Genomic DNA, 27,281 nt, shown 5'->3' with positions numbered 1-27,281 from the left:
ACAATTTTTTTTAATGATCCAGCTAAATACTATCACTCATGGTTAGGACAATCATTAAATAATGTGAAAATGTAGACTTGATCACTAACACCAAAGGTGAAAAGTTAAGCAAGAAGGATAGATACAGAACACGTTGCGAGACATCCAAAGCTTTCGCCTGAACAGAGCTTTCATAAACAAGAAAATGACCATAACAAGGGACGAGACTAGGACATGATCACTGTGAAAAGGCGTTTCCCGCTCTTGATCGCATCTCGAGCACTGTTCAAGCAGTTTTGATGGGGTGCTGCTTATAAGAGTGTGGTGCCCTCTTACTACGCTCCTCTAATTCACCAATGTCGGTGATGCAATGTCAGAGTAAAATTTAGAAGATCCTTCAGATAATGCAAGCTTCCGTCGCTGCACCATCTTGCAGATCAACCCCCAATTCTCTCGAGAATCCCATCTTCCATTGCAATCCTTTCAGCAACAGAGGCATCTTTTGGCCGAGAACGAGCACAAAGAGATTTTGAAGATTATAATCTGGCTTTTCAGCAAGACATTTGCCTTTACTGTTTCTTCAAAACTGTGCAGCAAGCTATATTAGGGATTAAAGCATTACTACACCGTATTTGAAAGGGATGGCACATTAAACCAATTGCAAGAGACTTGATTAGCATAAATTTTTAAAGATAAACATGAATTAACATGTCTCATGTTGTGTGTCTACAGCGTAAAACAAAACCCACACATGAAAGTAGAGATATATTGACGGCAGGTGCATCAGTTATAATCAGATAGCTGCCCTGCAATTTATTTGTCTCTCTCAGCAAGCCACCCTCGTACGAAAAACTAGTGTGTCATACCATGACTCCCACAGAGTTAAAAATTCAGTGCTTTCATCGTACAGGTGTGACAGAAGTGCGAGACATGAACAGCTTCTACAAGAGTGCCTGGGTTCTCCAACTCCAGCATGCTCATCACTTGCGGTTCATGGAGGAAATCAAGGCGCAGGTCATGTACAAGCCCCCTGACCACTTTTCAATCATGTCTGCTTTTGAAGACGTCAACGACCACTTCACTGGACACAAGACTCGTAGCTCATCGTTGCCATACAAGACTCTCGACGAGGAACTGCAAATTTTCTTCTCGTCCGGCAACTCAACTGTGAGCCAGGATGTGAGAAAGGACACCAGGGTGGTGTCAGCAGCACAGGGACAAAGTCAGGAGCAAGACCAAGGGACTGTTTCATTGGAACACAGCAGCGCTAAGAGAAGACCTGCAGCAGAAATGCAAGGATATCTGCACTTAGACTCCAGCATACATCAGGGTCACGGTACAGCTGAACACTGTGGTCACGCTGCATCCGGAGGAAAAATTCTCACTGTAGCGGCAGAGACGGGGCCCAATTTGCAACCGTGTTCCCCTCGGGGATCAGACAACGCACAGCTCGGACGACCAGCTTTCAGTCAAGAATCGGACACACAAAGGAACTCCGACTGCCCAGTCTCGAAAAGTGATAGTCAGAAATTCCTTGCAGTCAAAAAGGAGCAGAGTACCATGACTAGCCCAAAGGCCAACCTTATAGACACAGAGAGTGGGGGCATTCTTCAACAGACGTGTACAACGGGCTTCAAGACTGAAGATGTGCCACGCACACTGCACACAAACTACTGCAGCTGCGGCATGCCCAAGGTCGACAAAGCTTGCCAGATTCAACCAGAGGTTGCCACAGTGGGCACTTGGTGTGATGACAAAATCGTGCCCGATCAACTGCAGGGTGGCGACCACGGATATATACAAATAATGCCTGGTGGCAATAAATTATGAGGTAACCCTGCACACGAAAGCATGAAGCAAAATTGTTTATCTGTAGAGTCCAGCAGCTACATGTGCATATACTGTACAGCTTCATTCCAATAAGTGCCTCGTGTCTACATTAATCTCCAGTGCCACCAACAAGTCTTATGAAGTTTCCAAGCAGAGGCAAGCTGCAGGAAACAGTGTGTTCGGAAAATCTAGCCTATTATTAGTGTGCACAAACATTCAATCCCATAACTTTGGTGTATTGAGCTCCCTAACAACAAGCAGCTTGCATCCTTGATTGCAGATGCAAATGCATCTTACAAGTTCATTTTGAAAGTGAATGACATTTCTCTCACAGAACCTGATCAAACCATGTTGTGCTTCTGTGAAAACATGATAACGAGGACGAAAACGCACATGTGCAGCGTGCTTTTAATGCCACGCAATATACAGGTATACACAAAAGAGTGTACAAAGCTGTCATGTACTGACAAGACAAAACAAGTGCACGGGAAACTATTGCTGCTGCGTCAAGACACAAATACTTCGGGTCAATGCATCCGGTAGTCGGGACTGTGCCTACGGAGAAGACATGAGTGCGGTGGGTGACACGGCATCCCTTAAAAGCAGCTTGCTGTCCCAACTCGCTGAAATAAATGTGCTTTCAGCTTCCCTCGAGCCTTTGTCCGCCAACGTGCTCATGCAGTGTCGCCACACATACACAAACAGCTTACTGACCTGCTTTCCAGTAGCGTACAAAGACTGCAATCCAGCTGCCAATAATGCAATAAGCGAGTGCGGTTAGATTTGGCGTGTACTTAACCATTCAACTGCACTGCACTATAATGGGGCGTTAGCAGAAGGAAGGAGAGAGGGTCATTAGGTAACAAACTATTGTTTGTCAAGAGTTGCTATCCAGATTTGAAACATTTAAGAAGGGTTTCTACAAAACCAGAGAGGCCATTGCAGGCAAAAAAAAAGAAAGACGGACAAAAAAGGAGATGCTCACAAAAAGAAAAGGTGATAGCTGCAATAATCCTTTTTTGAGACCTCACATTTGGCAAATGTGCATTTATTTTGGCTTTGTTTTATCGATGCACTTTTTCAGCATACATCAATCGCCTTTTCTAAATGTTTAAGAACTAGACGACCACTCTTTCAATAGTTGTATAACATCCTTCAATGATCTTCCTTCGTTCCGCTAACATTCATCTTCAGCATTCCTATAAACGAGCACAATGAAGGTCTAGTGCAAATCTGGCTGTTATTTTCAAGCGGGTCTCAAAAATGTGACATCATTCACATAACAAGTCTGCACGCACATACAGCCATAGAATTTCTTCCCTGTGTCTTCGTCCGCCCATTTTCACACTCTCAACAGCCTCTAAACATTTGGTACCAACATCGGCGCTGTGCATAACACCTGGAACTGTGTGCAAAACGGGAAGGCATACAAACACGAGCCTTCGAAAAAACGGGCAAATAGACTCTGCAATCACGTCACAACAAGACTTCTAGACAACATGTTATTGTTATGCAAAGAGTGCTGTAGATTCTCTCTGCACGGTGCAATCGTAGTAGTACTATGAGGATAACAGCACGTCATTTCAACAACACCACCACAGGAGGCAAAAGGTGTCTAAGAGTATATGATGTGCAGTCAGAGGAAAGAACATTAGAAAAAAAAGAAAAGAGGGCTATCCCAAACAATGTGCATTGCGCTTTGAGGCCATGGGATCACGTGGAAGAGGAATGCATTCTTTGTCAAATGCTGAAAGCACCAGTACAGCTCACAAACAAAGGGTAACAACTCCAATGTGCGAGCACCTTGACGAGAGATGCGTGCGAGCCTGTTGCTGTGGGCAAACAGCCATGGTCTCGGCATGCTTGAAATAATACACCACAATGGCTGAATGTTGGTCATGTTCATGCGCTCCCTCCAAGGAGGAGGAAGGCAGTAGTCGGTATAACAAACGACGCAGTGCCAACCTCAACACGATTCTTGCAAACGACAAACAAGGCAAGAGAAAAAGTAGAAGGCCGTACTTTGTATACATTTCTTCTGGTGGGAGCACTACATCTCAAGCTTTGTTACAAAATATGCCACTAACACGTCCTCGTATTTGTCTTCTGCTAGAAGCGCTTTAACTGAAAGCCACTCCAGTTGCACAGTGTCATGGAAGTATCCACATATCGAAAGACAAGTCTTGGTACCGTCTACTAATACTCAGTTTGAGTGGTCAATCCTGACTATGTCACAACCCACGTAACAGTAGAAGCATGGCCAATGTAGTCCCAATATAGGGCCAGTACTGGCCAACACAATGCCATCGGTGGGCCTGCATTGGCGCACGTGGTCCAGCACGGGCATATATTAGCCCCACTTGTTCTGCTGTCGGGGTCACAGTGGCTTCGGCAAACACTCAAAAAAAGAAAAGTAAGCACTGAGAGAGCAACCCCTGTTATAACAAATTTCTCTCATTAAGCACAACAACCATGAAACAGCACATTCTTGGCCATGCAGGAGGCAAACCCTACCTATTACTAGCATTCCAAAAATAAATTACAAATTGGTGTTTCCATGTAGTCTCTCTGGACAAGCAAGCGCGAAGTGATGTTAGGGATTGCACTAACATGGCGAGCCTTCCTGGTGCTGTCCCAATAAACAAGGGGCAGCGATTAAAACAGGCATGCGAGGACTTTGCTGGGGAGTGTGATCTGTCTTGCATGTCTGCAACTGCGGGCTTTGTAAATATAGTGCATACTTATGTTTTTTACTTTAAGCTATGAAGGCTACTGCAGGCAAGAGCAAAAAGGAGATAATTGTTTAACAGAGTAGCCTGGGGAGGGAGCTGTCACCCACCCAATCAAAGCTGCTACAGACAGGCGGTTAACATTATTGCTGCTGGTCGGTATAGCTCATTATGGGGACGTGCACTTGAAGGTCATACAGCGGCCTTGGCCACACTAGAAAAAAAACAATTTTATGCAATGGCCAAGTGTCGCAGAGACAGCACCTCACTATTTACAAAAATATTTAAGAATAATACTGCAGAGCACGTGCGAAACAAACAAATCAATACTATACAAGCAAACACAATGCACAAAAATCCTGAAGCACAAAAAATACAGTAGACAACAATGAAACAACAAAAAATATTGGACCGCTTTGAAATCTATCACAAAAATTAAGGAGTTAAAAGGAAGGCCATTAAAGAAGAGCAGAACATTAAATGAAAGAAGGCATACTGATGTAAAAACGTTGGGCCCCGAAAGCAGCCCTTCAAATGCTCTGGAAAGTGCTCGCTACTTTGTCTGAGCTAAAACATACACAAAGTGCATGCCTTATACTTAAGCAAATCAAGATGTACATGATGTGCTTCATTTGTTACACTTCCAAACTTCCGTCACATGAACAGCGTCGCTTGGAGAGCAGTCAGTTGCCTTCAGCAATTTCTCGGTGTAGACAGCCAACCTTGTGTGTAGCTTGTCATGAACAGAGCAGGTAGGCAAACGCCCGAGATCATGACCAAGAACTCGCATTCTTAGTAGGGAATTCAGGGTCTTCAGCTGAAGCGGCAGCTTTTGATACATTTTTCTAGCTGTGGTTGGTTTTTCTCGATCTACTCTCAAAAAGCTGCGAGAAACAGAAGACAACAAAAACGCCTAGGCAGAGCTAGTGTAAAGTCACTACAAGACTGAGGTTATTGGGCTGTGGCATTCTCCTTGCTGAACGTGTTCATTTGACAGAAGTGTGGCCATATGACAGCTGTATGATTATGTAGGTGATATTAAACTTGCTGCATGCCCTCGTTAATGTGGACACGACAACGCCTCACACTCTATGGATCGCACGTAAGGATCAAAGAGGAATGATCTCTGAATTCTGCATATTCGAAGACGTCGACAAATTTTCATGACATCCATTCAATCTGCACTTATTTCCAAGTCCATGTTCCTTGCTTAGCCATTACCATAGCCGCTGTCAAGTACATTGACCCCACACAGATGTGGGTCATAGCTGATATGTGGCGATAATCACGCTCGTGTTAACGTGGGCACACAGCCCACATAGGCATCGCAGACAGGCGGCACACAGCATTAGGCGCCACAGTTGTTGTAAAGTGGTGCTCATGACCATCAGACATGCCTGTGCAAGAAGCTGAAAGCTTGCACACCACCCGCACGCAACATGGTTTATCTAATGCCACAGTCTCGGTTGATACTACTCATTACCCTGACCTCTCAGCTTATGTAAATGAGCACGATGATAGCTAGGTACAAGAGGGGCCATCGAAGCAGGGCTAAAGAGGCAATAAGTCATCCCCACCAACGCAGCCACTGCTAAAAAAAAAAAAAGTTCAATTTTGTTCCGCCCATGCTTATGACAGGGCAATTTCACCATGCTTCTCAGCCCCATGAACGTGGTCTTCCATGGTGCCACTACAGTCTCCGATTTGCCTTTGAGCTCAAGTTCCAAGAAAAATCTCGAGTTGAGCAAGGAAGGTCGCCGCATTGTCGGTTTCATCAATTTTTTTTTTTTCTGCTGTTCTTGGGGCCTATATTATGGCACTTCTGGGGAGGCTGATTTTGTTATGTACGCATAAGCGATAGAGTGAGGACAATGAGAGAAATCGTGATCACCCGCCAATGTCATAACTTTCAAGTGTACTTGACATTCGCACCACTAAAGGCTACAGCCAATGGCAGCATCCAACCCAACCATGGAGCAGTGAAATCGTCTTGTAGTACAGGCCAGTTATTCATTTGGCCGTAACTTTTGAATATGCCCACATGTTCAATGGCCATTGCCTTGCCATGGACAAATGGCAAGCTGAACATGGACAAATGGCAAGGACCAATGGCAAGCTGTTGTGAACAAGCTGAAGGAAACTGGTCAGTTTTATTTTGTTTTCCTTTCAAACTTTGCTCGGTACGCGAGACAACTAGGCTATTATGCACGTTGAAATGGATGTCTGGCTCCACTGCTAATCTTAACATGACTAGCGTCAGCTTGGCCTTAGCCAGCATACAAACTAATGACAAGCTTGGAAAAGAGAAGGTAACAACAACCCACTTGGTGAATAAAAATATCTGAATGCTTAAAAACAAGATCGCCTTTTCTCATCAACAAGTCATGAGCTCCACAAGAACTGTGAAGTTCATTATTATCATTAACACAGTCAAGTGCGAGCTCTAAGCCTTCATCAGTGTGCAAAATCGGCACACCTTTGGAGATATAAAAAAATCTATCAAGATGATGCTTGCTATTTTGGCTTGTATCACAAAAGAACTTTGTTCTGAAAAATGTGTGCAATCCAGCTTTTAGGACACAAGCCGATAAAGCAAGTCTTTAATGAGCCATGCACTGAAAATCAAGATTGTATGATGGTAAATAGTCTGGATGGTTTCGTCAATGTGAAGGCTCCAGCCTACCAAACATATCACACGGATTCTTGTCATTCACATCCCAACAAAAAACAAGTTACAATGAAAGCTTTTGTTACTTCTGGATTACTGTCGTCGATGGTTACATAAATCCAGCAGCTTCTCACAGGAAACGTACCTTGCTGGACAAAGCTAGACGCACAGGCTGTCTGGCCTGCGAAAATAACGTCGACAGAAATGAAATGACATGCCCTAATGGGCAAGCCATTCTATCACTGCAATAGAATCGAGCAGCCTCTCAATCCGTCAACACAACAAGCAATTTAGTACCTCGCTTAACATGTTACCTAACTAAACAGGCATAAACTTCAAAAATCTTCACAACATAGCAATAAAATCACCAGCTAGAATTTTTCAGATGACATGCAAGAGAGCGCAATACACCCACCAAGACGGTGATCTTTTCATAATGTCGTACCTTCTGCGGCACAATTTTGTTCCCAGAGCGATAACAGTCATCATTCCTGAAACACTTCCTTCCTCCAATGCCGCATGCTAGGTATCCGTCACAAATGTTACGCGTGTCCATAACGTTCCTGACCGAGTATGCGGTACACAAGTTACAGGACTGTGCACTAGAATTACAGCAATTATTGCTGCAGAGCACCACGAAGGGCATAACATTTGAAGGAGTGTAGGCTCTGTAAACAATTTTTCTAATGACGCCGGAGCATTGCTATCACGAGCTGCTGATACAGATGTCTCATGGCTATGTGGCACAGCCAAATGCAAGGCACTATGGCCCATTCGATCGCATCACAACAGCCATGCTGGTGCCTTCTGCATTGGACAGCTGTTCTAACCATGCCAAAACAGTGACAAGACATTTGAATCAACAGCCCGCGACGACAGCGCCCATAGGCAATCGTCGATAGCACACCCTCCATATCTGAGTTGACTAGTATCACACTTGTAGTCTACCTTACACGCATTCACGAAGGACAAAAAGAGTCTCCGTGGCTGCAAAAACAACTCCGCATAAACAAGATTCTCAGCGTAATGAAGATGACCGCCTCCAAGCCACCAGCTTTTTGCCTGCAAAGTGCTGGTTTTGAAGTTAGCTGTTTCCAAATGGACCGAAAACTTAACGAGACAATATACATGACAGCCTGGAGCTGGGCTGACAGCACAATATAAACAAGAAAGATGTCCGATAAGTCCACAGAACTGTCTGTGCAAACCAGCTCTGCCACGTCAAAGCGTGCAATCCACATGCAATGCACCCGTATAGATTAATAACATTATCAATAATAACAAAAAGATATTTCACCTCGTGCATCAACTGGTCCCACACCACGACCAAGATTTCGGTGTTTTCAACCGCAGTTTAAATGAATGCTGGAAACGTCAAGCCAGTGTCCTGCGGAATAGGCGCTATGAAAAGCAGAATGACCCAATTTTGAGCTCTTGATCTCTTCCATTTAAGAGTTGGAAGCCATCTGAAAGGTAGAATAATTCTGACCCAGCACCAAGCATGAATGCACACCTGCAGGCCTGAAGCCAGCCTGAACAAAAAATTTAGGACAAACTTTCAGCAGACAAGCCGGCCGCTTGCCACTGTTTCCTTGCAATTAGCCAAAGTTTGACAGCCACAGTTTTTGAAATGCTGCCACAACCAAGAAGCTGCTGGCTATTGAATCGGCAATTTGTGTAGCATGTCATACCACAGGACACAGGCCATGCTCCCACGGAATTGACAGCTTGCTTACGGACTGGCGTGGTCCCTTACATCTACATCACCACAGAAAAGGCATGATTGTTCACGCAGCAGTCAATACCTTTGACAACAACCCTGTTCAGGGTAAAAGCTTACGAGTTGTTCTCCAGTCTATGAATACAGTCTTTGATACAATGGTGTCTTCGATCACGTCACAGTATGTTTGTAAAAAAAAAATGGCCTGCAGACAATTGTGTACACAGGGCCTGAGACACGCCAATCCGTAAACTAGCAAGCAGTGGAATGGCTCATGTAGCCTATACTTAACGGCATGGTCAGCCAAATGAACCTATAGCCTGCCAACTATAGTCAACAAATTATGGTCTACACACCACAGACTACAGAGTGCCAGTCTGTGCACTATAGTAGTCTGCAGGCTGTGGTCTATAGACCAAAGTCTAGACACTATGTACCACAGTGTACTCACTGTGGTCTACAGACCACAGTCTGTGAAGTGGTGTGTGAAGTGAGCCTATAGCCTGCGAACATAGACTGAGGTCTAGACCACAGTCTGTAAAGTGAACCTACAGACTCTGGTCTGCAGACCACAGTTTGAGAAGTGAACCTATGGCCCGCAGTCTACAGACTGTGGACAACATAGGCTAACTCAGCAGTGGGCTGGCCTCTGACATGAATGCGACTGGCGCGAATGTGCTGCGTCACACCAGAGCTACACTGTGGTAGCAATGGCACACAGCAGTTGGCAAGAGCCTTAGCGGTCTTCCTCTCCGGAGTCTCCATCGTCAGTGGTGTAAGCCTTGTTGATGCCACGGATGTGGACATACTGGACTGTCTTCTTGTTGTCGCGTGTGGTCGAGTCGCTCCACCAGGGGTGTGCAAAGAGGTCGCTGACTTCTTCCAGGGACTTGCCCTTTGTCTCCGGCAAAAAGAGGAAGAAGAAGAACCAACCGAGCAGTGAGAGGCCACCGTACAGCCAAAAGGCGCCTGGCAACAGGAACAAAAGAAAAGCACACAATCAACAATTTTCTCTGCAGGCAATTCTCGTAAGATGCAGTTTATTAGCACGCTTAGATGAGCTACATGCCTGTTACATCCAGAACAAAATAAGAATTTCACACTGACTGCGACGATGCGGAAACGAAAACGTATCAATCTCGATGAAAGGAATGGTGGCTCCATCTGTCACGGTAACGATGAAACACGGCGCACATTGTGCGTTGCTGTGACAGGTGGCACTACCGGTCTGCTGCAGTGAAAATTACTTTTCTTTCCCGTGTGGCACTGCCCCGGACAAAGTCTACATCGAATTTATTCTTGGATGATATGGGCGAGAAACGCACTTAAATGCAGTGTTAAACTGCGTCCGCTGCACAACGACACATTTGCGAAAAATAAACAAGCCAGAACATTAGTGTGAGGAGTCATAAACGCATGGATTTCTTACTCTCGCAAGATTCAGTATGTCAAAAGTACTACAAGGCCTTTATTGCACAATAACAAAAAATCGAAGCGAGCCCCTCAGATACCTTCACGCTTCTCAGTATAAGTAAGAATTATTTTCACAATGTTCAGGCTAACATAAAATAGACTCAGATGACGCCTGCAAGAAAAAGAGGCATGTTTGGCAAGCTTTACGCAAACGAACATTTGTAACATGTTTGAAAAGCAAACACAACAGCTCTAGAAAATGAGGTCCCAAATGGCTGTCCAGTCAATCACTGCCTAAACCATGACTTACTGGAATCGCAAAACCAGGTTCTGAAGGAAACACGACACCAATTCTTATTCCAGAAATGGTCACAGGTGTCGCCTTAATGAACACAATTCATTTGTCATTTGCAGCCTCACCTGATTGAGTAGTGGTAGAAAAACAGAGTTCATCATACCTACTGTCCAGTCTTCAGCACTCACATTTGACTAATTCAGTAGAACTCACTTTATCCCCTACTCCATTTTTTTCGTTTGTCAGCGAAACTGATTGTGATAAGTGCCACCAACCGTATTTTGTGATTGCCTCTGTCAGGGTGAGGAATGTCATCGAAACCAGGAGATTGAAGGCCCAGTTGAAGGAAGTAGCCACCGAGAAACAGGTCGACCGCGCCCAAAGTGGGTATATCTCAGAGTTGATGGTCCATGGCATGGCTCCCAGACCTGCAGTGAGCACACATGAGGCAATAAGCAGCAGGTTCAAGTCAGGCCACGTGGTATCCTCCTAGCTACCAACATTAACATTGCACCGATCACTGATTCTGGAGTGCTTGTGGGAAAAAAAACTGGCACGCTCCAGTGACTCTCCAATTCTTAATTAGATCACTGCAAACGCCAGTTATGAAGTGTTTTCTTGCAACCTTCTTTTTTTTCTGCAGTTCTGTGCAGCCCGCAGAATTTGCTCAGCTGGGGACAGACAGATTCAGCTTATTTCCCAGCTTATAACAGTTGATCGCACTACAAGGCAAGCTTAGTATGGTGGTCAGAGCACTCGGTTTGAAGACACATGAGCAGTGGTTCATTTCCCCACACCACTGCAATTTTTTTTTTATGTTGTACAAGAAACGTTCTGACACTCATGTGAACAGACAGGTTCAGCCTATTCCCTAGCTGATAACTGCTGTTTGCAGCGAAAGGCTGATAAAGCTGGCCCCACAACATCAACGGTTGAATTCGTGGGTGATTACCCGGAGCGAAGAAGAACAAGTAGAGAAGCAATCCCATGATGGTCATCCAGGCGTAACGGCTTGGGCACCAGTTGTAGGCCCAAACGAAGGGGGTCCCCGTCGCCTGTTGACAGCTGCCGACCAGCGAGACATCCATGTTGTTGGCGTTCACCGGCAGGCAGGTGGAGTTGCTTGTCGGAGCGCCGGGAATGTAACAGTAGCCGCAGTCCGAGGACCCCGTGCATGATGAGCAGGTGCTGAGCACAAATTTAACGGTAAAGCAGTGTCAGCCAATAACAATGCACTTTCTGGCATGCTATAGCTCGCCACTGCATACTGCAGGGATGGATAGAGAGAGAGAGAGAGAGATAGCAAAGAGAGGAAAGGCAGGGAGGTCAACCAGACGAGCGTCCGGTTTGCTACCCTACACTGGGGGAAGGAAAAAAGGGAACAGAAAGAGGAAAATGGGATAGAGGGAACACTGTCTGTGCAGCAGCAAAGTGCTTGGAAATCAGTCAAGTCAAAGCAAGTGCTCCGTCGATACGTTCATAGCTGGTGATGCACGTTGAAGGTACCAGTGAAGACCAAGGATCCGGTAGGCGTCAGCAGTATGTTGCAGTGCGTGGCAGTATATTTTTAAGGTAAACCCCACCCGTTCTGACTTCAGTGCGAATATGATGATGCGGGTGAGCCATGATGCTTACTCAAGAGTTGCAAGTACTGAATTGAGAGCATCTAGCACTTGCATTGCACTTCGCGAAGCAGCCAATGATGTTTTGGAGCAGCTCTGGGAGCAGCAGATATGACACTTTGGAGCAGGTTTGGAGCATCAATTGCATATTTTGGAGCAGTAAATATGCATTTTGGAGCAGCTTGGTAGACGTCAATATGAGAGAAATGCAGGCATATGAACAAAACGTGTTCCTCATTTGACTTTGCAGAATACTATTAGGTTACTGCAGATCAGTTTTGTGTGCCTGTAAGGCAAGCAAAACTTATGACAGGGAAAAACTGTCGTCTCCATGACTGTAGTGTGAAGCTACAGAGGAAGCCCATGCAGGTTTCTCAGAAGCGAACATTAAATTATGTACCGGAAGTGCCAACTAAATGTGGCCAAGAAAAAATAACCAAGGGCTTTCCGTGAACAGCAGCCACTCTATGCAGACAGGCTTGTTTTAATGCTGGTCAAGCTTTTTTTTTTTTCATTGCGAACAAGCAACTAATATTTAATTTTACTGAGCTAACATTTATTACTTTACTCAATCAATAACGTGCCAATGCAAAGGTTGTGGAATACACCGAGAAATGACTCATAAAAGTGCACATAGCAACCCAAGTCTTGTGTAGTCCTTTCTTCAAAGAGAGAGAGAGAGAGAGAGAGTGGCTGCAATTTTTTCTTTTTCTTTTGAAGTCCATGTGACAACATGTCTCCGCACTAGTAAAATAAGTAATCTCAAATGTAAACACTGTAATCAGTACAATGCGTACAATGCGTACATTACGAATGCGGAAATCTGGGCCACAGTCTAGTAACGGTACGCTTTGCAAACTGTTAGAAGATCTCGCTGCTTCACATTATAATATAAGGTTTTATGTGCCAGAACCACAATTTTGATTATAAGGCATGCCGTAGAGGTGGCTCCGGAATAATTTGGACCACTTGGGGTTCTTTGACGTGCACTTAAATCTAAAAACACAGGTATTTTCGCAATTTGCCCCCATTGAAATGCGGCTCCCGTGGCCAGGATTCCAACCCACGACCTCGTGTTTAGCAGCCCAACACCATAGGAACTAAGCAACCACGGCAGGTGCCACTTCACATTTGACAGGGAACTAAGGTGCGTGCCAGAAACTGCTGAGGTGGCGAGAAAGAAAAAACATCACGGCCACCCTTTTCAAGTGCGCCTATTTGACGAGGTTTGCATAAAGATTGATGCAATCTTTGGTGTGCAGAAGAGTTGTAACAGGCACAGCATTTTTTATTATTATTGTTGTTATTATTATTATTTATTTATTTATTTCACGGGCTTTCTTTCTAGTCAAAAAAGTCTTCATGAATCCTAGTTGTTATAAATTCTACTATCGGTTATTTGTCAACGTTATCCACAATGTTTTCACTGACATCTCGTCGATTAGGTAAACTTATAAATATAGCTATTAAATGTATTCGCGCGCAACGAGAAATGAACGAGAAATATTCACTGCGGCCACCAAGAATAACACCCATCAAGGTACAGTGAATGCCGTTCGCACAGTGCCCTCAGGTAATATTTAATTCTTGGCGAGCTTCAGTCAAGATAGCAGAATATCGCACAATAAATGGGAAGTGACGTACCGGTCATTGCATGGTTGCCAATATTTCACATCGCTTGCTGAGCAAAAGCTCAAAGATATTTTTGAAAACAGTAAATGGATAAATATGTTCACCGGCTTTCCAGTCTGTGTCGTTGACCAATATTTTTTATAAGCTCAATTATACGGGCATGGTAACTAGACACTCGAGTTTCAGTACCAGACTATAGTGCCACGACCCCATTAAAGGAAGGAAGAAATTAAAATTAATCTGATAACCAAGGTCTGCATTCTCAGTTCACCCATTTACTCTGACCTTTTGGGATGTGTTTGCATTTGCAAACATACCTCAGAAAGTGATATTCTATTATGACCCCTCGCTGAAGTGATGCGTATTCTCTCAATTACTTTTAGCCACTCTCCCCCAACGTGCACTGAAAGTGGTAATGATGAAAGTGATCCAGGGGAGAATGCGGACCCTGTCAAGATAAACAATTGCCGACAAATTAGTGCAACTGTCAGCAAAGAACGCCATATGGCTGAATGACAATGCTGGTTACCTGAAATTGCCACAAATCCCGGATGATGGGACTAGGCTGGGTCCCACAGAAGGTGACTCCATGTCAGCAAGCTGAAAGCCTGCTGCAAGCACTGCAAGGCTTGCAATCACACCTGCGAAATGAAACAAGGAAAAAAAGTGGAAGTTATCTAATCTGAAATGTGATTACATGTGTAAGAAAATGTATTTATAAAGCTCACAACATCCACCCACCCACCCACCCACTCACTCACTCACTCACTCACTCACTCACTCACTCACTCACTCACTCACTCACTCACTCACTCACTCACTCACTCACTCAATCAATCAATCAATCAATCAATCAATCAATCAAAATTTCGTTTTTTTCACCGAAACAAGAAGGTGAAGGTTCCAAAAAAATAAGGTAGCCTTAAAGAGCTTAAGACCACCATCGACACTACCTGAGCAGTAATGGAAACATTTAAATCAAAGTGTGTAGCTTAATCAAAGCACACAGCTTCCAAAGCAGCACTTCGCGAATAAAAGAAAACACGTGGAAATGATTAAAAAAAAAATTATGGGGTTTTACGTGCCAAAACCACTTTCTGATTATGAGGCACGCCGTAGTGGAGGACTCCGGAAATTTCGACCACCTGGGGTTCTTTAACGTGCACCTAAATCTAAGCACATGGGTGTTTTCGCATTTCGCCCCCATCAAAATGCGGCCGCCATGGCCGGGATTCGATCCCGCGACCTCGTGCTCAGCAGCCCAACACCATAGCCACTGAGCAACCACGGCGGGTGTGGAAATGATAAGTTTATCTATAACATTCTTATTGAGATTATCCTAGTTATAAGTGATCAGGATTAGCATCCAATCCACAACTGGTTTACAACACAATCTGACATCCTCCCATTTTAATCGTCCTTGATTCAACTTCTAATCAATGACAGTGTCTGCAAGGTTGCAGTAAATGTTTTCTTTGCTAAATCTTTCTAAATTTCTTTTTTGTAATTATGAAACCGTAAAGATTTGTTCATGGCTTTCTCAGTACAGTACTCAACATTTCAATAGTTCATCTTCTAAACAGCCACTGCGCTGTCGTCAATCCCAGGCTACAGGTTATAACTTGGAAATGCACCAAAGCACTAACACATGAATTTTAGGACAGCGACATGAAATCTTCAATTACTCGTCCCCTAAACAGTCATTTCCTTGCCACAAATTGCAAACATTGACACGATGAAGTTCGCGTTCAAGCTTGCAGCAAACATCAATCATTCGTTCTTTTTAAATTCTCAATTACTTTTTTGTGTTACGATGTGGAAACATACCAACACAGTGACGCTTGTTTTGTCATACAGTGTTACTGCAGTCTGTGCCAGCAGAGTTTCGCCTGCCCTTGTTACGCTAGAAGTGCTTTCGTTTATCACATCTTTAAAGCGACGTGATAGACATGCTTTGTCGCGTCACAGCGTGGAAGAACCACGTGGACACGACACCATGAAAAAGAGCAGTGACAAATTTACATTGTTGTCTCTAAATAAATTTCAACTGTACCACGAGGTCAATGGTTTAACCCTGGTGTATTAGATCTAGTTTTAACAAGCTGTCGTCGCCAGTGGAAATCCATTCCAAGCCACCAAAGTGAAATGCCATGGCACCATCCAGTGAGCAGAACTTAAAACACTTTTGCAGCTCTGTGGCATCTCAGGCCTAACAGTGTCCAAACAAACAACCGATCTCAATAACAACAAGACATTGCCAATACATTGTCCTCAGTGTGAAATGAGACGAAGCAATGTCTGATTTTGTCTTTTTTTTTTTCGGTCATGGAAGAGAGTATGCTGCAAGAGCAAATTCAGATCGAAGCAGGCGGACTGGTTGCTTCCATGTTGTTGCACAATCACACTGTCCCCAGAGGTCCCCACGTGGACTTCCGAGTGGCAAGCGAAATTTTTTGGCTGGCCAAAAACCGGCGACGTAACAAGGGACAGCAACAGATCACGCTACGCAATGGCAAAACCTGCCACTTGTCACCCTTGCTTGTCACCAGCTCTCGAAATGGTTACATGCCATCAGAGACAGGTATAAGTCACCTGGACAGAAAGCCCACGAGGCCTCTCACCTGCAAGGCTGAGAAGGGTGAGGAGCCGACGGCCAATCCTCTCGACCAGGGCCATGCCAATGAAGGAGCAGGCAAAGTTGACAAAGGACGCTGCCGCAGCCAGCCAGATCGCCTTGGACGCGTCGTGCACTCCTGACATTTGTATGATTGTAGCGCCATAATACCTGCAGGCCAAAAGAAGGCTTAACGCAGTTCCACACTAACTGCCCCACCTGTGGCCTTAAGCTGGTAACTAGGCAACGTAATTTATTTTTCTATTTACATGAACTGTTTACACAATCACTGTTTAGTAATTTCACTTGGCAACTAATTAACACTTTGTATTAAAAACATAGAAAACAAAACAAAACCGAACAGATACAAGATGGGCTTACTGAATATATATAGAAAGCAAACCTAATGAATTCACAAAGAAACACTATGTCATATCAGTGAGTACCAAATACTAATGAAATATATATTAATTAGTATTTCAAACACAAGGCTTACATAGGAAATATGGGAGAATATGGGACATGAACTTCAGAAAAAAAAAAAAATGCACATGAGGGCTAGCAGGTGACTTATCATGACAAAAATCAGCATGAAGACTGGAAAATGACTTAAGTACACAAGACACTGCAATAACATCTTAAGAACACATCCAAAAAAGCAAGGAAATGCCTTTGTCTGTCAGTTCGATCAAGATCTTCCACAAACGGCAGTGGTCCCAAAATGCATGCCACTTTACATGCAGAAGCTCATCATCAAAGTGAATAAATATACATCCTGAAACTGCTGGTGAAAAAAACAAAGTGCGAAGCAATTTCAAAGCTGCGCAGTGCACCGTCAAGTGTCAGGCAAACAACACGGCAGGGCGTAGAAAAATGGTGCCACTTACATGACAGTATTAATGCCTGCAATCTGCTGAAACATCATCAGAGCACATCCCACGATTAGCGCCAGGCGCAGCGGGCCATTGCGCAACACCTGAAGCAGCACGGGCCCGGCTGCACAACAGAACAAGGCACGGCAACGTCACTACCAACAAAGCACAGCAATTTAATGATTGATCGATCAATGGATTGATAAGAAGTTACATAGTTCAAAATGAAACACACACATGCTAAGCAGAGAACTGTAAAAAAAAAAACTTTCTTTGTAGAATACTAATATGAAATCTACTTGAAGATTTTAAACGCTCGCCTAACAAGACCATGCTTAACCCTTTATTGAAGAGTGTTGCCTAGAGGCAGTACACCAGAAAAAAAAATAAAAATTTCTTGCTGAGCCTGGTATTGAGCACAAGGTTTCTGGCTTAATGTCTTCAGCCAACACTGAATCACAGGCAGCAAGCATCATTTGCTGGTTTAGAGCAGGAACACAGGACGAGGAAGAAAGTTTCGTGAGCAACTTGCTTTGTTTCGAAAGCACGGTGAGAGGAGACAGACTGATGCAAGATCTCCGGCTGCAGTAGTATCCCACACATCATATAAAGCAAATTAAATGTACACCTATGGTTCATATATGACAAGCCGCTGTCTGTACAAATTCCAAGTGAAGCCACGGGTAGCTTGAGGAGAAGCTTAATTCAAGTTTTGTGCCTGGTGTATGGCCCTTATTACTGAAAAAGTTACATGTTTTCTTTTTGTTGATAATGCTTAATTTCTGTGTTCTCTACATTTAAATAGAAAATTTGGATAGAAAATTTGCATTTTTTCTTGATGTTTATATGTGTCGTCAATAAAAGGTTAACCCTTTCAGTGCTACTGACGCACCAGTATGTTTTTGTGTTTCCGTCCCACTGAATTTCTTTTTGACATTCCTTTTGTCAGATAGGATTGTGAAGACCACACCAAGAGAATATTTGCAATCATCTGTATCAATCTTCAATTTCTGCACAACCAACAATAAACCATTGCGTTCACTCTTTAATATCCAAGAAAAAAAAAACGGCACTGGGAGTACGCCACATACGAAAAAAAGCTTGACACTGAAAGGGTTAAAGAAGCACGCAGAAAAGCTACACAATGTTTCTGCCCTCATCGAGATAAAGAAAGCAGACTGTTGTTCTCATCCAGAATCAAACAATACTGTGACAGTTTCATGGAGAAATAGAACAAAATTACATTACTCACAATTAAGCATCATTTCTTCCTCTCTATTTTTCAGATGCCATAATACACAATTAAATCACTTCCTAGCCAACATCAAAACTAAGATAGTGCTAAACTGTGTCGACATGATGTCTCGAACAGAGCACGCCATCTAACTTCCTGCAACATGGCGGATACGATTTTCCAAATATTTTGGCCTTAGGGAACACCATCATCATTCAAAATGTGCCAAGGAAACCTGATGCTCCTGCCACAAGAAATGTGGACATTTGAAGTACACATTTGCAGTTTTGCAATCAATCAACAGCTCCAATAGTTCCACAGGAGTTACAATGAATGAATGAATGAGGTATCAGCTGACCCATACGCATCCCTAAACCTATCACTCAATCAATCAAGTTAGGCAATTCAAAATTTCAACACCACAAATGCTACTGCACAGAAGATGTGCAAAATTCTGAATGTGTGCTTCCCTGCACATCTAGTTTGATGTACACAAGAGTGCAGACATCGCCCTAAAAGTGCAAATAAAGCGGCTATCCTTGCCGCCACCTCTTCTTAGCTACATCCCTGCTGTTTGCAAGCCTACTCTAGACTCAATGGTGCCATGTGTGAGCAGTGTCGGCCATCTAGTCTTGGGCAATTTAATAGTGTGGAAAGCTTACTACCAGTATTTCATCGAAATCCTATAGGCAAGATGGCTGGCTGATTAGTAGCATTCAACTGGTCAGAAAAAATAAATAGGCACAGCAGCAGTGCATGTTGTATGGACATGAACTCACAGACTACGGTGCAGGAACCTTTGACGCAGAAGACAACAGAGTTCTGACGAAAACTCACAGTGTTCCTCATCGTGATCAGCGTCAATGCAGTTGGCCTTGAGGGCCTCGAACTCAGGCTCGATGTTGACGGTGGGGCCGCGGAAGCGTCGCAGCACCTCGATAGCTTCCTGGTAAGCGCCCTTACTAGCAAGCCACCGGGGCGACTCGGGCATGCTGAGGAAGCCCACAAACTGGATCAGCGAAGGCACGCCTGCCAGGCCCAGCATGTAGCTGCAAGCAGTGCAGAAAGGGAAGGTGGCATGGTATCATCAATGCGACTGATAAAAGAAACTCTCTCTTTTTTCCTTACCCTAAATTAGAAGCATGCATAACAACATTGCAAAGGGCACTGAGGGCCCACTTCACTTCAAGTTCTCTTCGACAAATCGGCTGTTGCCCATTTCATTAGGCGCTTGTCCTCTTCCATTTACCATGTACCAACCCGACAAGGTCCCGTCATGCTCTCTATTTATTCCATCAGCACAGCTTTTCAGGTGTCCCTTCGACAACAAGATGAGAGGGCCATCAGTACCCAGCATAGACTTTATGTTATGATTAATTGATTCACGGGGCTTAGTATACGAAAACGACAATGGGCTTGTGAGAGAGACAATGTAGGAAAGGGCTTCAGGTTAATTCTGACCACCCGAGGTTCTTTAACGTGCACCTATATCTAAGTAGTCGAGCGTAGTTTCATATTGCCCCATACAAACGTGACCACCACAGCTGGGAATCAAACCTGTGACCTGAGATGACACACAGGTAGAATATTGTTCCTTCGTTTCCCCCCCCCCCCCTCTCTCTCTCTCTGAGTGTGTGTTTTCTGACCTGCCTTGCTGATGTGTATATTCATGGGTTTTGCGGGTTCCTCACCTCAAGCTGCCTCATTGCAGCTTTTTCCTCGCTCTCCTCCATTCTTAAATATGAAAGAAAGATTGAGTGATTGATTCATCCATTAACTGATAGATATTTCACACCCTCTTTACACTTCCCCAGAACAGGGGAGCCAACTGGAGGTGTCCTCCGATCTACCTCGCTGTTTTCATTTTATCTTTAGCCCTTGTTGTAATGCATGTTTCTGGTTTCCAATAAGCAAAGAAAAGAATAGGCTGCCTTCACAGTAAGTGGAATCAGGTCAACGCAAAAGATCAATACAGAAACAGCACTCGTCTAAGCCTTTTGAGAAGATAATGTGCCATGAGTAGAAATTAAAACAGTGCACATACGGGAAAAAAGTATCAGGAAATGTCTTACGCATGAATTCCTTACATGCTTATGTCCCAAGAGCACATGACAGAGCATAATAGAACCCAAGGATGGCAAATCGGGCAAGTTGGAACTTATCCACAGTAGCAGCATGCGGCAAAACAAGGACACGGGAAAGAAATAAAAAAATAAACAGGGCAGTGCTTGTCCCGTTTATTTCTTTTCTGTGTCCTCGTTTTGCTATGTGCTGCTACTAAGGGCCTAATAGTGCCATTATACATACAGGTGAATAATGCGAATGCACATTCTATTTAATTGTGACTTGTTCATGTTCCTAGTATACTTACATCTGGTAGTTACGTTCATGTTCCTGGTAGTTACGTAAAGCCAATGCAGTCTGGCTTCCAAAGAAAAAGTAAGGAGGAGATTTCTTGCCTGAAATGTCTAAGCCGAGGTCTAAAATTCCAATCTTGGTCGACATCAAACTTAACTGCATGGAAAAGAGGGCCAATGTGGGCCCAAAACTGGGCCACATGGGACACTGTAGCCCCAACATTGGCCTGGCCTTGCTTGGGTACAGCTACAGCTACACAATCATTACAGGAGGAGAAGATGTAAAAAAAAAAAAAAATACAACTAAGTACTCTGTACACTTGTTTTGCCCTCTCATACTGTCAAGAAATAGTTACGCCGCACTGCTTAATGTCAACACAATTCTAACTATTCCCAACACAAGCCTTAATAAATCGGGTTGTAATTGGTTTCAATTCCAAATTTGATGGAGACAACTTTGTCACACTCAAGCAGGTTAAAAAGAAACAAAAAAGACACTTCTGGTATGATACTGTTACACTGCAGAAGTCACATACAAAGATGTATTGACAATATTTGCATGAGTGACAACGATGCATAAACAAGATGGCTGTCAAGAGCAATTCCAGCTCTACACGCCAAATTGTCTTCTAACTACGCCACTCTCGACTGCGGCGTAACAATACCAAGGAGGTTAAAAAGAAAAAAGACACTTCTGGCATGACAGCCCCACAACTTCTCACCAGCAGAGGCAAAGCCAGCTGAAAAAGAGCTGCGTCACCTGGAGTCTGCCCACAATTCAAGTGCACAGAATTTTGAGCAGGATAGCTCTAGGATAACCGAAAATAATATCTGCCTGCTTCTCGCTAAAATATCATCTTTCATTAAGCATTGATATCATGATCTGCCATAAAATTTGCCAGCACATTCAAGACTCAACCTAAAACCAGAGACCACAAAGGTGCACCTTGAGCAGGATCCAAGAGGCAAAATTAGCAATCTTAAACCTGCATGCAGCGAGAAAAGAGCACTTCCTATATTATCCACATTGCACTTAGATTTTCTCATGTCTATGGTAAGATGGCAGCAGTCCGGCCCACCCTTTGGGACGTAATCCCCACTCCTGAAATTTCATTTTGGAACCTTCTTGGTCATACACATGCGTTCCATGCAATCTGCTATGTGATGCCAGCGATGACCTCTCCTTGACTTCCACTAGATAATGCCTCCCTTCACCAGCACGCAGTCATACCAATGCCTAACAATAAGACGCAGTTTCTGCATAGGTATCTGCGAAAAGAATGATTCTGAAAGGACTTCCACTTCTCTAGTTGCATGCAATTATGCGCTATGTTACAATTAGGAATTGTTAACGAAAGGTGTGGTGTGCAGGATGTGATGCCTCACTTGGCAAAGAACAAGGAAATGTGTCTCACCGCCAGCCATTTTCAGTGTCACCGCTGAACAGGCCGTCAGTCACGCTGGCTATGAACTGTCCCCCGGTGATAAAAACCTGGTTGATCGTGACCAGCAATCCTCGAAGTTCGGCTGGGGACACCTCAGCTATGTAGACTGGCACAGTCATGGACGCCAGGCCTGTGGGATGACCACGCACGCTGGTTATCAGCAGTACATAACCAACTGCCAGGTACACATATTCATTTAAACCAGTCAAGATTAATAAAATTATGCATAATCCACGGACTGTTGAAACTGTTTAAATGAAACTTCTTTGAGTGTTTAGCAACCATCTGCATTGCAATGTTTAGGTACTTGCTACAGCTTGCTCAATTTTCCAGTAAGCTGCTACACATTGCAGGGCCTGATGTAGCAGAATAGCAAATGACCTATGCGGGCCAGAGCAAGTGCCAGAACGTCAAAACGGTCTGCTCCGACTTGACCGCATTCCGAGTCACGATGTACCGACATACGCACCTTCACTGAAACAAAACAAAGACTAGTTGTAGGAAAGCTGCTATAGTAAATTAGTTAAGGTGTTCCGACTATTTCCATTATTTCTTTTTCTTCCATTTCTGCAGTTTTACCTTGCTCCTTGCAAGTATAGTTGACTTGCACTACTGTGCTTCAGAAGCTTTGGAAGTACGTATGAGTTGTGAACACAGTTACTGATCTAGTAAATAATCTATTTGCTTGGTCAGTCATTCCAGTGATCGTGTGACAATTTAAATCAGAGCCTGCGACTTTAAGAGTGCAATCCATCCTGAAGAAAACATAGAAACGAAAAAAACCAGAGTGCAGGAAGTGTGAAAAGGCCTTTTCAAAGAGTCTGGTCAGCGTTGCTTCACATCTGCAACGAGAGACACTGCTGTAAGCAGGCTAGTAGTTACATAATAAACTTCATAGGAGACAGCATGTGGTTTACAAAAAGACGACAGATGGCGAGTCGCATGTTTTGGCTTCTTACATCACAGTATGCAAATATTGTACAACCCATAAAATTAAAGGAAGCTGTCCTTCACGCTTGGTTGTGGTTTTGTAGTGATGCCTTTTCAGATGCTATTCTTTTTCGTGCTTCACCAGTAGTCAAAGCAGTGCTCCAATTGCATTATCAATGGGATTAGCTGGCCATTAAAGGTGGGTGATAGGAGTGCCATAGAATCGAGTGGAAGGTATTGCTATAAAATCATGGCCACTTGTTCAGCTGCTGCCTCTGTAATCAAATAGAAAGTATTAAATGATTTCAGCAAGAGCTCCCAAAATTTCCTGCTGGACTGTTTCAAATGTGTGAGCACATTCCCAAAAGTGTTAGGAATGGCGCTGCGTGCTTTCTACACTTACTTACAGCAGCGAAAGAAAGTGTTATCTTCACTCTGCAGAGTAGGCAGTCGAAAGGTACAGTATTCGTCAAAAGTATACAGGTCACGTTATTGTAGCTTACTTAAGAGGGTATCTTTTGGTATGCCAAATGTTGTTACAATGCTCTCGGAAATCAAAATAATTTTCGCACTCCCCATCCAGTTGTATGAATCATCAGGAGCGCGACACAACCGAACTACATATATGGCAAAGGAGCGGAGCGCCCCATATATTTTTACAACAGGCTGTACAAGTGCCACCTCCTGCATTGGTCCATATGGTTCGTGCAATCCCCACATGACAATGTGGCAAGTGCCAATGGCTCTAACAAAGAGCCATTAGTAAATGAATTTGATATCTCTCTCCAGTAATCGCAGTATGTCTGCCTATAGGGACACCAAGCAAAGAATAATAAGACTATATAGGTACATTACACTTCTGTAATACCAAAAAGGTTTTGTCTTTCCATGAGCAGAGATGTGGTAAAGGAAAAAAAGGAGCGAAACTAAAAGTTGAGCATCAATGACACATTGAAATGTCTCTGCAGGATTCTTTTATTGCTTTACCTATAAGCAATGGCTACATTGTGCTCTAAAGAAACCATAAATTCGAACTGACAAGTGTTCATAAATTTCACTTTGTGCTATAACAGCCGAAATAAGCAAAAAGACTTAAATCTGTGACATTAAACTTTAGGTATCAAATTCAACAAGGTAAAGAATACCCTTCATTTCCCCCACCCTTTTTCTGTAAAATAAATGCACATACACTCCCAAAATGTTTAATTAAATTCCGGTGATTTAAAACACGGTAGTGGGAGACTCCAGATTAATTCCAACCACCTGAGGTTATTAACAAGCCCCCAATGCAAAGTACGCAGGCATTTCTTGCATTTCAACCCCGTCAAAGTACGGCTGCCGCAGCCAGGATTTGATCCTGTGCCCTTGGGCTTAGCATATATACTCTTGAAAGAATAGTTATCCAGTCTGAAATCATGCCACCTTACACTTTAGTGTCCGTTAAGATAGCAAGCTCTGATTTCGGGGCCAAATTACAGAGATGCTCGTTTGTAAGCACCGTTTGCCATTGGCCAGTTACCTTCACCAACTTGTCCAACATCAGAATTGACCAATAACTTCTGTCACAAATGGTTCTAGTCTGAGAACTTTGTAAATATGGGCTCAGAATTGACTCGGTATATTAAATAACAAAAGCATGCAAGTAGTGTTTCAAAGCATTATTCTTAAGAGTGCTTGAATAATGAAAGTTCTTCACAGAAATGAATATTTGAACAAAGAACTTTTGACTATCAAATTGAATACTGTACATTTTCTCAAGAACGTGAAATATGTAAGCTCTGTGTAGAGTACGCTTGGTAAAGAAAGGCTTGTATACATTACATTATACTTGCATGCAATGCCTCCCAGAACTCAATGTCCCATCAACTGACGAGCTTCTATATGATAAACAACTGCTTTCAGCTATTTGGTTCAGCATAACAATGACAGTAACCAGTGCTTAAAGTCTCCCTTTGCTTGAGGGGGAGGCTTGAGGTGTGTGTGTGTGTGGGTGTGCGTGTGTGTGTAAATTTCGGTGATTTTAGGCCAAAAAACAAAACTACACATCACCAGGTGGGTGTTGTGTTCCTTGGCGACATGTGATATGTGCGATACTACAAGCACCGCACATTGTTTCAAAAAGATGCAAGCATATAGCGAGACTGGTCAAACAATGAAGTGCCTTGACTAGGTATATCAAGACAGCAAATTTGTAGGATGCCTATAAGAGCGAGGCATTCCAATGAATGACGGAAAATTACCCAGCAGGGGGGATGCTACCTGCCCTGCACATTCAGTCAGGTATTGGTGCTTCTGCGCACTATTGTAGTTCTCCCATTGCAGAATCATTCAACGCAATCTCCACTAGCATCAGTCTTCCCCAAGAATTCTAAGAAGTGTTGAAACAATGGGTACGGGCTCAAACACCATGTCGCTATCATTTGAAGGCCTCGATGGGGACCGCGGAGTTATCGCCGGTAGATCGTAATCGCCGCACGCGGCAGCTAGGAGTTATCAGTGACGTGACGAGAACGGCGTTATCGGTAGGCGGCACATATCGTCAGCGACCCAGATGCAGAAACTCACAGCTGCAGGCACGGGGCGCGCGAGTTCGGTGCACGGTCGTAAAGTTATTCCATGCGCGCTAGCAAACAGCAGCTGTGGCAATGCGCGCCGCGAGAGTTGTCACGCAGGAAACAAGCACCCCGGACAAGCAACACATGCCGAGATATATCTCGTTCGACGAACACGCAGCTACAGTGCAACTGTTTTCCGCGCGCCGTAACCTGTTTTTCCACTGCCACCGAAAGCGATCTGCGTAGTTTTCCGCGATCGCCCAACGGTGGGCGGGTTTCACGCCGACGTTGATACATTCGCTTAAAAAGTTGCCTTGCGGCGTGCAACGTTTCGAAAACCCAAGTGGGTAAAAGTGGGTTAAAACAGTTTGAAATCGGGGAAGAGCTGCGCGCTCTCGTGTGCAGCTACAACTTATTCAATTAGATTAGCCATGTACGCGCACACGCGATCGCTCGACAAGCCGAGAGTCTTGGCGGTGCGTAATCAAACGACCACGAGTGTGCAAAACATCTGGCACAGCACGCACAGGACGCGATTATGAGTCACAGTCACTTAATACGCCGGACTGCGCCGCGCCAGAAGGCACGGAACGCATGCACTTCCGATGACACAGCTGGCGAGGCACGCGCAAAAAGGCGTGAGATCTCGCGCGCGGCGCCGAAGCAACCGATTGTCGAGAACTCACCTATGCCAGCGCCGACGATGAGGCGTCCGCCAAGGAGCATTCCCTTGTTGAAGGCTACTCCCATGAGAACCGCTCCCACGGTGAACACGAAGCTGGCTACGATTATGACGGGCTTGCGTCCGAACGCGTCCGTCGCCACGCCAGCGACGATCGCGAAGGCCCAGGCGCCCGCGATGGTGACCGAAACCACGAGCTCCTGCCACAGGTAGTTGAGCTGGAAGTGGCTTCGAAGCTGTATCATGGCACCGGACACGACGCCCGTGTCGTAGCCGAAGAGGAAACCCCCGACGGCTGAGAGAACCGTGGTGCATATCAGCAGGCGGGTGACGGGCACTTTGGGAGGCTTCGACGAAACGTCGGCTACGATACTTTGGCGCTCTGCTTCTTCTTCATTGTGGAAGCCATTCATGTCGTACTTCGTCTCGCGCGCCAGCTTGGACGGTGCGTGCTGCGATCGCGTCCCGCGGTCGCAGTAGCCAGGTTAGAATGTGTGTCGCCCGGGGTTAATGGATCACGTTAATTAGGGAAAGCGATTGCACCGCCCTACACCACCACCTGACAGCCGTTCACACGTCTCGCAAGGCTAGTTGAATGAAATCGACTGCTTCTGTCGGGAGAGTGTTGCGAGAAGCGACCGCTAGAGTGTGCGGGTGCTCTTTTGGAAGGTTTGGCAAGCTCGCGTAGCGTGGCGCCACTGTCA

General features: G+C 44.4%; 2 protein-coding genes across 4 annotated transcripts in view; one reads left to right on the top strand and one right to left on the bottom strand.

Annotated features, from left to right (window-relative positions):
* The window catches only part of LOC139060859 (uncharacterized), a 7,260-nt gene extending 4,797 nt beyond the window's left edge, over window positions 1-2,463 (top strand). For all 3 annotated transcript variants that reach the window (XM_070540105.1, XM_070540104.1, XM_070540106.1), the window contains one exon: window positions 890-2,463. In XM_070540105.1, the coding sequence (XP_070396206.1) occupies window positions 890-1,809 (920 nt within the window). In that variant the 3' untranslated portion in view covers window positions 1,810-2,463. The remainder of the gene's footprint in view (window positions 1-889) is intronic.
* LOC139060862 (proton myo-inositol cotransporter-like) lies at window positions 2,200-27,281 on the bottom strand. The gene is made up of 9 exons (XM_070540110.1): window positions 26,582-27,281; window positions 22,381-22,540; window positions 19,446-19,657; window positions 17,390-17,498; window positions 16,510-16,673; window positions 14,418-14,529; window positions 11,587-11,822; window positions 10,910-11,062; window positions 2,200-9,895 (listed from the first exon to the last, which is right to left on the bottom strand). The coding sequence occupies exons 1-9, from the start codon at window positions 26,988-26,990 to the stop codon at window positions 9,663-9,665; spliced, it is 1,788 nt and encodes a 595-aa protein (XP_070396211.1). The 5' UTR covers window positions 26,991-27,281; the 3' UTR covers window positions 2,200-9,662.

Source organism: Dermacentor albipictus, chromosome 6 (genome assembly GCF_038994185.2).
Source record: "Dermacentor albipictus isolate Rhodes 1998 colony chromosome 6, USDA_Dalb.pri_finalv2, whole genome shotgun sequence".
NCBI classification, from domain to species: domain Eukaryota; kingdom Metazoa; phylum Arthropoda; class Arachnida; order Ixodida; family Ixodidae; genus Dermacentor; species Dermacentor albipictus.
Note: the sequence above shows the minus strand (reverse complement) of the source record. Positions and strands in the feature narration are given on the sequence as shown.

What these genes read in the sequence shown, in the direction of transcription:
- LOC139060862 (XM_070540110.1), bottom strand. Translation starts at nt 26,990, where the DNA reads ATGAATGGCTTCCACAATGAAGAAGAAGCAGAGCGCCAAAGTATCGTA. An exon ending in CATCGTCGGCGCTGGCATAG is followed by an intron (nt 22,541 to 26,581) that starts GTGAGTTCTCGA and finishes GTCATCCCACAG; the next exon opens with GCCTGGCGTCCATGACTGTG. An exon ending in GCAGGCATTAATACTGTCAT is followed by an intron (nt 16,674 to 17,389) that starts GTAAGTGGCACC and finishes TTTGGCCTGCAG; the next exon opens with GTATTATGGCGCTACAATCA.